Raw genomic sequence first — 11,553 nt, 5'->3', positions numbered from 1 at the left:
ACTGGGGATTTAAAGAGCCACCACTTCCTTGGGCCTCCATAAGGCCCTGGGAGGGGACTGCTGCTGAGGGGACATCCAGGACCGACTGAACCTCTGTCCCCTTGCCTAAGCCATGCAGCTCTGTGGGAGTGGCGCACTCCTGACTGGGACAGTGAGTACAGGGGACAAGGAAAGAAGTGTTATGGAGAGAAAGCTGCCAAGGGTCCCAGGGGACAGTCAAGGAAGGATGCAGTAAGGTCACCATGATCTGTGTGACCTGGGACTCCACACTGCCATCTCAGGGTTTAGTTCCTCATGGGCATTGGAAGGAAGCCTTCCTGGCTTTCACCCTGCAGACCAACCTCCAGCTTTGAACGTGAACCGTGCAGAGTACTGCTTCCTCTCAATCCATTTGCTCTCATCTGTGGCCTTTTCCAGATCCTTCCCTTTTCTCCCCAATCTCTCAAATCACAGCTGCCTTCTTCCCCCGCTGACTCTTTCTTCCCCCAGCCTCCATTCTTGTCCTCTGGGATCTGCAGTTTGCCCTGAGGAGGATATAGCCACCATCCAAGAAGTAAGCAGACTCCTCAGCCGGAGTGGCTTGAGTCTTGCCTGAGGTGGAGTGACAGAGACACGGCCCAGCTCTAGGCTTTTGGTTTCAAGTTCCATTTAAGTTTTGTGGTCCCCAGGGTTGGAAGGCTCAGAGCTGTCAGCAGCAGTCCCCTCTCTGTCAAATAGACTCTCCATCACTTCTAGGCAGCTGCCCCACTGCAGTGTGAGTGAGCATGGAGTCTTGTAGACCTCTTCTGTGCCAGGCAAATACTCCTCAGGTAGGTGACACTTCTGCTTGTTTTGTTTGGGAAAAGATCTCATGAATCCCAGGCTGGCTTCAAACTCACTGTGTAGCCCAGTCTGGCCTGGACTAGTCCTTCCATTGGAATTACAGGCAGGCACTATTATGTCTGGACATTTTTATCTATTTTTTGTTGTTGTTGTTTGTTTGTTTTGTCTCCTCCTCTTCCTATTCTTCCTTTTTCTTCTTCTTTTTTCCACTTCGGTGCCCTTCTAGCTTCATGCCTGGCACATAGTAGGTGCTTAATAAATGTTTGTTGAAGGGCTGGGGAGATAGCATAGTTAGTGCAGTATTTGTCTTGTAAGCATGAAGACCAGAGCTTGGTCCCTAGCATCCATTTAAAACACCTGGTCGGGTGCCAAGCACTTGTAACCCCAGCCCTGGGAAAGAAGTACTTGCTGACCAGCAGACTTACTGTGGTGAGTCCCAGGCCAGTGAGATACTATGTCTTAAAAACAAACAAACAAACAAACGAACAAAACGGGGAAAATACCAAGGTGGGGCTGGAGGGCTGGTCCGTCAGTTAAGAGCACTCACTGCTCTTGGAGATGACCTGAGATTGGTTCTCAGCACCTGCACTGTAACTCCAGCTCCAGGGGACTTAACACTCTCCTGTGGTCTCCAAGGGAACATACGGTCACATGCGCACACACAGGTCACCACATACACACATGACTTAATTAAAATAAGGTGAGTGGCTTCTGAGCATGAATGATACCTAAGGTTGTCCTCCTAAGGTGTACACACGCACACACACACACACACACACACACACACAGAGGAAATTAAATGTTCTTTGAATAAGTGAATGCCAGCACTTTGAGACTGAGTTGGGACAAGACATGGAAACATATCAGACCCCGACCCTGCTGCCTTTGTGGAGTTCTGGGCTGGAAGATTCTAGAAATGGCAGCTCACTCAGGGGTGTCTGCTCCTAGCTTCTCTCTTTCACTGTCTGTGAACAATTGGGAAAACACCATGCGCCTCTGTCCTACCATTGAGGTTATTACAGTCAGGAAAAAGTCACTGCTGGCTTTTGAGAATGTGTGTTTGAGGTTCAAATCCCACCCTCCCTACGTATTATGTAAGTTGTAAGCTGGACACTGGGTAGGGCTGGCTTTGCTGTAAGGAGTGCGGTGTCGTCGGGAGGGAGGAGACAGACTTTGGGAGAACAGGGCTTCTCAGGGATGAGACTTGAGAAAGACAACGTTCCAAGTCGCTGATCACGGTAGGCGGGTCGAGCCTCTGCCAGGACCATGGAACCTCTGCCTCCTGCCTCATAGGACCTTGAGGAGTCTCAGAATCAGCTGAAGAAGAAGCAGAAGAACCGGCTGGCTGCCCAGCGCAGCCGGCAGAAGCACACCAGTAAGGCGGATGCTCTGCACCAGGTAGGGGTGGCCTCGCTCATGGTTCAAAAACTTACGTAGAAGAGTTCTTCTCTTTCCTATATTTTTAAAAAATTTACATGCCAGAAGGGGACATCAGATCATGTTATAGTTGTGAGCCACCCTGTGGATGCTGGGAATTGAACTTGGGGCCTCTGGAAGAGCAGCCAGTGTTCTTAACTGTTGAGCCATCTCTCCAGCCTCTCTCTTTTTAAAAGTTTATTTTATTTTATGTGTATGTGTATTGGTATTTCCCAGCATATATGTCTGTGACATGTATGTACCATGCTTAGGAGGCCAGATCCCCTGGGACTAGGGTTACAGACTGTTGTGAGCCCCCGTGTAGGTGCTGGGAGTGGAGCCTGCTCCCTCAGGAAGAGCAGCTAGTGCTCTTAACCAATGAGCCATCTCTCTAGGCCCAGGACAGTTTCATTTCATGGTTCTTAGGACTGGGAACCAATCCCACCAGGACGCAGCATCAGCCCAGCAGGTAGTGAGGACCTCTTGAGGAGGCAAATCAAGGCTAGGACCTGACATGGTGTGGAAGGGGTATGCCCAAGACATAACCCGCTGACCCACAGGTAGGTTAGTCCGCCCTTCCCAGAGGCCTTCATTCCATCCTTCATCTACACTGACTGATCCCTTGCATCCATTAACTTGGGAGTGGATTTGTCATCCTTTACAGTAGCCTTCTCCTACATCCCCCACGTTGCTTCTTTCCCAAGATTCCAGGTGCCATAGGGGCACCGAATTGTCCCATTCCATTCTGCTTGCAGTCACCTACAACAGGGTCTGGCAGGAAGAAAAGAGGCCTCACAATTTACTATAGAACAAATGATAGCTTCAGGATGAGGAGCTCTGGAAACTCGGGTCGCCACCCCAGGCACCACAGATGGGCTTAAACGGCACAGCTCAGCATCTGTCTGGTGTTCTGGATGCTGGGAAACACAACTCCAGACCAGGCCACGGTACTGGACAAATGCTGTCACCCAGCTATACCTCCAGCTCCTGTTGATTTACCTGTCAGGTTTTAATTGGTTGTAAGTGTAAGAGGGGCTTATGTGCCACAGCGTGTACGCGGAGGCAGACGACAGCTCTGTGGAAGCAGTTCTCTCCTTTCATGTTTGCATGGGTCCAGGGGTCAATCAGGCCACCAAGCTTGTGTGGCGAAGCACCTGTCCCTGCTGAATCGGCTCACTAGACTGGCTTACTTTTTATTTATTTGTTTATATATTCATTGAGGCAGGCTTTCTTTGTCTAGCCCCAGCTCTCCTGGAATTCACTATGTAGATCAGGCTGGCCTGGAATGCACAGAGATCTGCCTACATCTGTCTCTCAAATACTGGGATTAAAGACCTGCAGTACCATGCCTGGTTAATTTTATTTTTTAATTTTTTTTGTTTTGTTTTGTTTTTATTTGGTTTTTTCAAGCCAGGGTTTCTTTATATAGCCCTGGCTGTCCTGGAACTCACTCTGTAGACCAGGCTGGCCTTGCACTCAGAAATCCACCTGCCTCTGCCTCCCAGAGTACTGGGATTACAGGCATGCGCCATCACCACCCAGTTGCTAATTTTATTTTTAATTATGTGTGTGTGTGTGTGTGCTCGCGCGCTTATAGGTGCAGCACCCATAGGGCCCAGAGATGTCAGAGCCCCCTGGAACTGGAGTTACAGGTGGTTGTGAGCTGTCTAACCTGGGTGCTGGGAACTGAATTTGGGTCCTCTGGAAGACCAGTTCACTGTCTTAACCACTGATGCTTCTGCTTCTCTGGTGTTAGAATTAGAGGCCCGTGCCACCGTGCCCAGCGTATGTGCTGCCAAAGGTTGATCTTAACACTTTATTTATGCCAGGTGAACACTCTGCCAGCTGAGCTATGCCCCCAGCCAAGATGTTTTAGAAATGCCCTCTCCGGGGCTGCAGAGAGGGCTCAGCCAGTAAAAGCACTTGCTGCACCTAAGTTCTATCTCTGAGATTCATACAGAGGAAGAAGAGAACCGACTCCTGAAAGGTTTCCTCCAACCGCTGCACCTGCATTGCGGTTGCATGTACCCACGTACATATGCACACACTAAATACATACATAAATAAAATATACTTTCAATTTCTGTAAAGACAAGAAATAGCCTTTCCATCTTTAGAAAGCATTGTGCAAATGGGGCTGATGAAGGCTCTGAGGCCTGTCAGGACTCAGGCTATGGCTGTACCACATGTCATGCGGCATGCCCTTGAAGTGTCTTCTTTTAAAATGTCCACAAAGGGGCCTGATGGAAGCTGAGTTATTCAGACTTACAAGATATGGAAGTAAAAGTCTCTCGGCATCTTTGCCATTACCAGCACCATCAAAGCGCAAGCTCGGCACGGAGGGAGGGAGGCGAGGTGTGGATAGAAAGCCTGGTCCGGGGAGCCTCATAGTGGGAGGGGAGCACTCAGTGGGAGGAGCACTAACCCTCTGATCTCCACAAATGGGTCATGCCACATGCCGCTCCCCCAAAACTGTTTAAAAAGAAGAAGAAGCACAGTCCTTGCATGGTAGCACCTGCCCCAATGGTTTCTACTCCAAGAGGACCAATAGCCTTACAAAGAGGTGGGTGGGCAGGTAGGCGTGTGCTTGTGAGCCTAAGGTTTGGGAGCTAGAGTCTGGAGGATCAGGAGTTCAAGGCCAGCTTAGGCTGTATGCAATTCTTCCCCAAAAACAAAATTGCGTGTTGATGGTTGTCTTGTGGGTTTTCAGAACCTAGTATTCAGCAGACTAGAGCTTAGAAAATGCTGACTTAGGGTTACCTGCCAGCAATGCAACAGTACCCTGAATCCCTGATAGAAGAATTGGTGCCTTCTGGGGATCCGGAGGCTGAGCCCTGGCCTTTAGCAGACTCAATGTATCCAGGAAAGAATGACCTGGAACAGAAACATGGGATAGAAACAGAAAATGGACACACAGAGAGAAGAGAGAGAAGGAGAGAGGGAGGAGACCATAATATCTGGATGATCTCAGGAAGAGCATCTGGGGGAGGGGCAGCCCAACCCCTGGCTGGCAAGTTTGGGGTAAAGGACAGTACCTGGTAGGAACTGAGGGATGCTGGGAGAACCTGGAGGTAGGTCTGCTTTGATAGGTAAGAACCTTTGTTGAAGAAAATATTTAATCAGCCAGGTGGTGGTGGCACATGCCTTTAATCCCAGCACTTGGGAGGCAGAGGCAGGCGGATTTCTGAGTTCGATGCCAGCCTGGTCTACAAAGTGAGTTCAGGACAGCCAGGGCTACACAGAGAAACCCTGTCTCAAAAAACAAACAAACAAACAAACAAAAAGTATTTAATTTCAATCTGGAGGTTTCTGCCCTACCTTTGACCATTCAGTTCCTGGATAAAAGACACAACCTTTATATTTATGATGGGCCTTAATTAGCAGTAGAGTAGGCAGATATTTAGCCTTTATACTATTATGTCTACTTCCCTATCAATAACCCAGAGTTATAATTTGCTATGTTCCATGGCTGCTATTAATTCCAATTGGCCAGACTCAAGGCCATGCTTTGAAATTTCCTACCCCCAAGGCGTCTTCTGCTCCCTCCACCTTCTCTCTCTCCTCCTTGTGGTTCTCCTCAGATCCCAAGCCCAGAACACCAAACCCTGCCTATCTCAATTCTGCCCAGCTATAGGCTATAGGTATCTTTATTCACCAATCAGGGATAACTTGGGGGGCAAGGTCACATAGCATCACTTGGGTCTTGTCCCTGGAGGCAGCCAGGCTTGGGTGGCAGAGGTGGGGTGAGGGTGAAGGAAGAATTTAGCATTACAATACATAGCAAAAGATCAAACCTTTGTTTTCCCATCATGCTTTGCAGCTTTGCTATGCAAGCATGAGGACCAGAGTTCAGATCTCTAACACCGTATTAACAATGTTGGATGTGACTACCTATGCCTGTAGCTGCAGCATTAGAGGCAGAGACAAGCACATCCCAGGAGCTTGCTGTCTAAAATGTCCAGCTGCAAGGCTATTGAAAGATCAAGGGAATATGAGGCAGAGAGCAAGAGAGGAAGATACCCAATATTTTCCTGTTACCTCCCCACAGGGCCCCTTCCAGCCAAACAAAGATACAGTCCAAATTCATCAAACAAGAATACTGTGACTGAATGGGCCAGTGAAGTGATGGGGTGGGGGAGAACAATTGGAAGCCAAGTGGAGATGGACCCTGAGTGAGAAATGGTGCTTCTCAGAAGAGCCATACTGGGTTCTTCTGGCAAGGACACAGCTCCGTGGGGATGTGGGGTAGGGTACAATAGCCAAGAGGTTCTATCTGGACATTCATATCCCATAGCAGTGAGAACCCAGATAGTGTCCTCATGCTGACACCCCTCCCTGCTCCTGTTTCTCCTCCAGCAGCACGAATCCTTGGAGAAACAGAACTGTGCCCTTCGCAAGGAGATCCAGGCCTTGCAATCTGAGTTGGCAGTGTGGGGCCGGTCGCTGCATCTGCATGAACGCCTGTGCGGAGTGGACTGTGGTCCCTGCCCTGTTCTGCTGCCCTCTGGATGCCCAATCCAGGCCAAGCCACTCTCAGGACAACCTGCCCCTCATGGACACCATGGCTGCCAGGAACAGCTGGGCCTGTTCCAGAAGCCCAGCTCCTCTCCTGGATCCCAGAAACTCTCTCCAGGTCCGTGCCATCACGAGTCTCCTGGCCTCCTTCCTTCCCCTCTGCCCTCGCTGGCCTTTGACCCTCTCATGGTGAGGTCACCTCTCGCCCAGCTCTCCCCCAGCCCTGTCCTATCTGCATCATCATCTTCTGGCTCCAGCCTGCTGGGGTCTTTCTCTAAGTTTGATGCCCTCATACCCAGCCCCTCAGACCAGCTGGTCCCTCCACAGTCCCTCAGGCTGGAGCAGCCCACCAGTGGGAGGCTGGCATCCTCCGACTCTCCAGCTGCTCTGGGGCCAGAGTGTCTACAGAACAGAGAGCATGTACCCGCACTGTCTGCCTCCTCCACTCATTGGCAGAGGTCACCTGTGGCCCCTAGCTCACAGGCCCTCATGGCCTTCCCCCTGCTTTCTTCTGCAAAAGTCCACCTCTAGCCTATGTCTAGAGAGGGGCTGCCTTACCTGGGTTCCTGAGGAAACCTGAGCACCCAGGCAGCTTCTCCATTTCTGCTCTTCCTGAGTTATTGAGTGCTTGCCACTACGGACCACACAAAGCCATCCTGTCCCTCACCACCACAAAGGATGATGGGAGGGCCAAGTGCGAGAACCTTGGACCTGACTGGAACACTGCCTAGGTCCTTCTTAGCAGCACCCTCGACTCTGCACACTACCTTCACACTACCATCGGACTCCCCCAAAACGGCTCCTCCTTGGCTCTTGGAACGACTAGGGCCACGACAACTAGGAGAGTAAGTGGATCTCTGAAAGAGTGGTTGGTCATTCATAGCACCCAACGTGCCTCGAGCTCTTCACCAGGTTTCCACACGTGGAACTAAGACAGTGTGTCAGAAGTGGACCCACTCCTGGATCAGAGCACACGTCTCAGCACATGTGATGGTAAATAAAGGCAGTGTTTCCCCTGCCTCTCTGCTTTACCAAGTTGTTGGAAACTGGTTGCACTCTCGGCTTAAAAAATATGTATACATATATGTACATGTACAAATGAACAAACTGGGTGTAGTAGTGCACTCCCTTAATCCCAGCACTCAGGAGGCAGAGGCAGAGGCATCTCTGTGAGTTCCAGGACTGCCTCATCCACATAATTCCAAGACAGCCAGGGTGGTATGGAGAGACTCTGCCTCAAAAAATGAAAAGCCAACAAAATTAGGTGTATGAGTGGTTTTGCCTGTGTGCGTGCATGCGTGTATGCGTGTGTGTGTGTGTGCATGCGTGTGTGTGTGTGTGTGTGTGTGTGTGTGTACCACATGCATACTTGGTCAGAAAAGATCCTCACATCTCCTGGGACTAGAGTTACAAATGGCGTGAGACACCAAGTGGACGCTCAGAACTGAACCTAGGCCGACTGCTAGAACAAGTGGTGTTAACCCTGAGACAACGCTCACGCCCATGCACTCTAACTGTTGAAACCATGGGGTCTTCAGAAAGAAAGAGTAGGCCAGGTGCTGCTCCGTGGATAAACTGCCTTCCACACAAGCCTGCTTTCGAGCCCTGGACCGAGCGGCAAGGAGGGAGACCTGACTCCACAGCGTTGTCCTCCACGCTCTTCCTGCAGCCTAAGCACATGTCAGCCCCAAATTAATTTTACTTTTTTAAAGAAAAAAAAGATCTAGAATCTTCAGAGAGGCAGTCCTCATGGACTCCCTAACCCAGCCTACTTTCAGTAGCATTGGTGAGGGAACAGTCCTGGCATAGGCTGGGCAATGGGGAAATGCTCGGTGGGGAAAGCACTTGTCTGTGAGTGAGGACTGAGTTCAAATCTCCAGAGCCTGAGTAAAGCCAAGCCCAGGAGCGTGTGTCTGTAGCCCTGTCTCCTCAACTGTAGGATGTAAAGCAGAGACAGGAGAGACCATGGCACACCTTACTGTGCCAGCTAGCCTGGCGTATGCAGTAGAGAGCAAGAGACCCTGCCCTCAAACAAGACAGAACATGAGGACCAACACCCAAAGTTGTCTACACACACACATACACACACACCCACACACCCACACCTACCCACACACACACACACACACACACACACGCGCGCGCGCGCGCGCACACACACACACACACACACACACAAACGGAAAAGAAAAGCAGAGATGAGATGAATTTGCTTAGGCATATTAGCTCTCAGGACTCTCACTGTGTGGCCTGGACTAGTCCAGAAACTCACTCTGTAGCCCAGGTTAGCCTTAAACTTGTATCAGGCTGGGCGGTGGTGGCGCACGCCTGTAATCCCAGCACTTGGGAGGCAGAGGCAGGCGGATTTCTGAGTTCGAGGCCAGCCTGGTCTACAGAGTGAGTTCCAGGACAGCCAGGGTTACACAGAGAAACCCTGTCTTGAAAAAAAACATTAAAAAAAAAAAAAAAAAAAACTTGCATCAGTCTCCTGCCTCCGTGTCCCGGTGCTAAGGGGTCCAAATGCTGCTAGAGAGGAGCAGAGAGGGCAGCTGTCCATCTTCTGCTCAAATATGAAAAGACTGCTCAGATGGCTGCTTATTTGGCAGCTACTGAAGAGCTTCTAAGAATACAGAATATTCTGGAGAGCCAGCCAGGTGGCAAGGCTGCTTGCTAGCCATGTAAGGCTGGTGACTTGCATTCCGCATAAAAGTAGAAGAGTTCAGGAAGTTGTCTTCATGTCTCTACAGGGTCCCCACACCCCGCATCATATTTGCACCCTAAGAAAAAACAGTACTTGGTAGATTTGTTTTTGTTTTTTGTTTTTTTAAATTTACTTATTTTATGTATATAAACACACTGCCACTGTCTTCAGACACCAGAAGAGGGCATCGATCCCATAACAGATGGTTGTGAGCCACCACGTGGTTGCTGGGAATTGAACTCAGGACCTCTGGAAGAGCAGTCAGTGCCCTTAACCAGGGAGCCGTCTCTCCAAACCACGTGGCAGATGGTTAAATGAGAGGAGGCGATGTTTGCAACATTGTAAGCAGGGAAGCTGGAAGCTAGTGCTAGAGTTGTCTCTGTGGTTTGATCCAGTGTTTTCTTAAACAAACAGTGCAAGCCGGCCAGCACCAGCCTTCGAGAGGCTCAATACATCCTGAGGTCTGCAGAAGGCATGTTGGCAATCTGTTGCTATGTAGCAAACGGCTCCACAATTGAGTTATTTTTCTTTTCTTTTCTTTTCTTTTCTTTTCCTTTCCTTTCCTTTCCTTTCCTTTCCTTTCCTTTCCTTTCCTTTCCTTTCCTTTCCTTTCCTTTTCTTTTCTTTTTTTACACGCTCATAGAGGCTGAGAACTCACAGTGAGCTTCCTGTTTCTGCCTCCCAAGTGCTGGGATTACAAGGCAGAATTTGCCTTTTTCTTTTTTTTAAACTATGTGAACATTCAGGGTGGTTTGTTTATTTATTTAAGTTTTCAGTTTTTCAGTTGACAGTAATTGCACATATTGGGGATTTTGAGCAGCATTTCAGCACAGGGATACAGTATGTAGAGGAGCAGATCAGGGCCCTCGGCTGATTCCATTCCCTACACATACCAAGACTCTGCAGGGAGCATTCAAAACCAAGGAAACGATGCCACGCTTGACTTTTTAAAAGATAAACTATGTATAGGGTGGGATATGATGACACACATCTTTAATCCTAGCACTTGGAGAAGTTAGAGTTATGTGGATCTCAGAGTTTGAAACCAAAGTAATCTACATGGAGACTTCCAAGCTGACCAGGGATATATAGCAAGACTTTGTCTCAAAAATACAAGAAGGGGCTGGAGAGACGGCTCAACAGTTAAGAATCCACACTGTCTGACAACTTAGAGGCACCTGGAGGGGCCCGAATCTCTCTTCCGAACCCTTTGGGCATCTCAGGTACCTGTGCACATCCCTCAGGCACACACACACGTATACATAACTAAAGTAAACCTTCTTAGGGCTGGAGAGGTGACTTAGAAGTTAAGAGCACTGACTGCTCCTCCGAAGGTCTTGAGTTCAAAACCCAGCTCACAACCATCTATAATGAAATCTGATGCCTTCTTCTGGAGTGTCTGAAGACAGCTACAGAGTACTTAGATATGACAATAAATAAATATTTAAGCTGGAACAAGTGGGGCTGACCAGAACGAATTCAGAATCCCAGCAACCACACCATGGCTCACAGTGATCAGTACAGCCACAGGGTACTCATATACATAAAACAAACAAACAAATCTTTAAAATAAACATTTTAAAAATAATAAAGGGTCAGGATGTGTTTAATGATAGAGTACTTGGCTAGCATACATGGAACCCTGGGTTCAATCCCTGGTATTTCAAAAAGAATGGGTCTGGGAAGATACATTAGTTGGTAAAGTGTTTGCTTTGCAAGCTTAAGTGCTTGAGTTCAATCTGCAGATATAAAACAAACATGGTGGTGTGTTGTAGGACATGCTTCTAATCTCAGTGCTGAGGACACAGACAGGTAGATCCCTGGCCTAGGCTATTTGTTGAGTTTCAGGTCAGTGAGAGACTCTGAAAAAGAAGGAGGAGGAGGAGGAGGAGGAAGAGAAGGGGGGGAGAAGGAGAAAGAGGAAGAGGAGGGAGAGGAAGAGGAGGGAGAGGAAGAGGAGGAAGAGATACCTGGTACTTGAGGAATGACACCTAAGATTGTCCTCTGGCTTCTACAAGCATGAGCACACGCATGCATGCACACTTGTATATGCTGTGTATCTACACACATAAGCAGGCACACACACAAAATATGGAGTA

At 49.0% G+C, this 11,553-nt stretch overlaps 1 protein-coding gene across 5 annotated transcripts; it reads left to right on the top strand.

The window, feature by feature from the left end:
• Window positions 1–7,784, top strand: Batf2 (basic leucine zipper ATF-like transcription factor 2). 5 transcript variants are annotated; one of them, XM_052191745.1, is made up of 4 exons: window positions 3–151; window positions 736–809; window positions 2,116–2,220; window positions 6,595–7,784. In XM_052191745.1, exons 2-4 carry the CDS (start codon window positions 765–767, stop codon window positions 7,282–7,284), a joined length of 840 nt encoding a protein of 279 aa, XP_052047705.1. In that variant the 5' UTR covers window positions 3–151; window positions 736–764; the 3' UTR covers window positions 7,285–7,784. The 5 variants fall into 5 exon arrangements, with proteins under 5 accessions (XP_052047708.1, XP_052047706.1, XP_052047705.1 ...); XM_052191744.1 differs by having other exon boundaries at window positions 669–809; XM_052191748.1 differs by lacking the exon at window positions 736–809 and having other exon boundaries at window positions 1–151; window positions 6,598–7,784.
• Window positions 7,785–11,553: the final 3,769 nt, after the last annotated feature.

Source organism: Apodemus sylvaticus, chromosome 1 (genome assembly GCF_947179515.1).
Source record: "Apodemus sylvaticus chromosome 1, mApoSyl1.1, whole genome shotgun sequence".
In the NCBI taxonomy this organism is placed as follows: domain Eukaryota; kingdom Metazoa; phylum Chordata; class Mammalia; order Rodentia; family Muridae; genus Apodemus; species Apodemus sylvaticus.
The sequence above is the reverse complement of the archived record's forward strand: the minus strand, read 5'-3'. Positions and strand labels throughout refer to the sequence as shown.

Bases quoted from the DNA above. Each gene is read 5' to 3' on its own strand.
- Batf2 (XM_052191745.1), top strand. From the start codon at position 765: ATGGAGTCTTGTAGACCTCTTCTGTGCCAGGCAAATACTCCTCAG. The intron at 810-2,115 runs GTAGGTGACACT...CCTGCCTCATAG, and splicing joins GCCAGGCAAATACTCCTCAG to GACCTTGAGGAGTCTCAGAA. The intron at 2,221-6,594 runs GTAGGGGTGGCC...TTTCTCCTCCAG, and splicing joins AGGCGGATGCTCTGCACCAG to CAGCACGAATCCTTGGAGAA.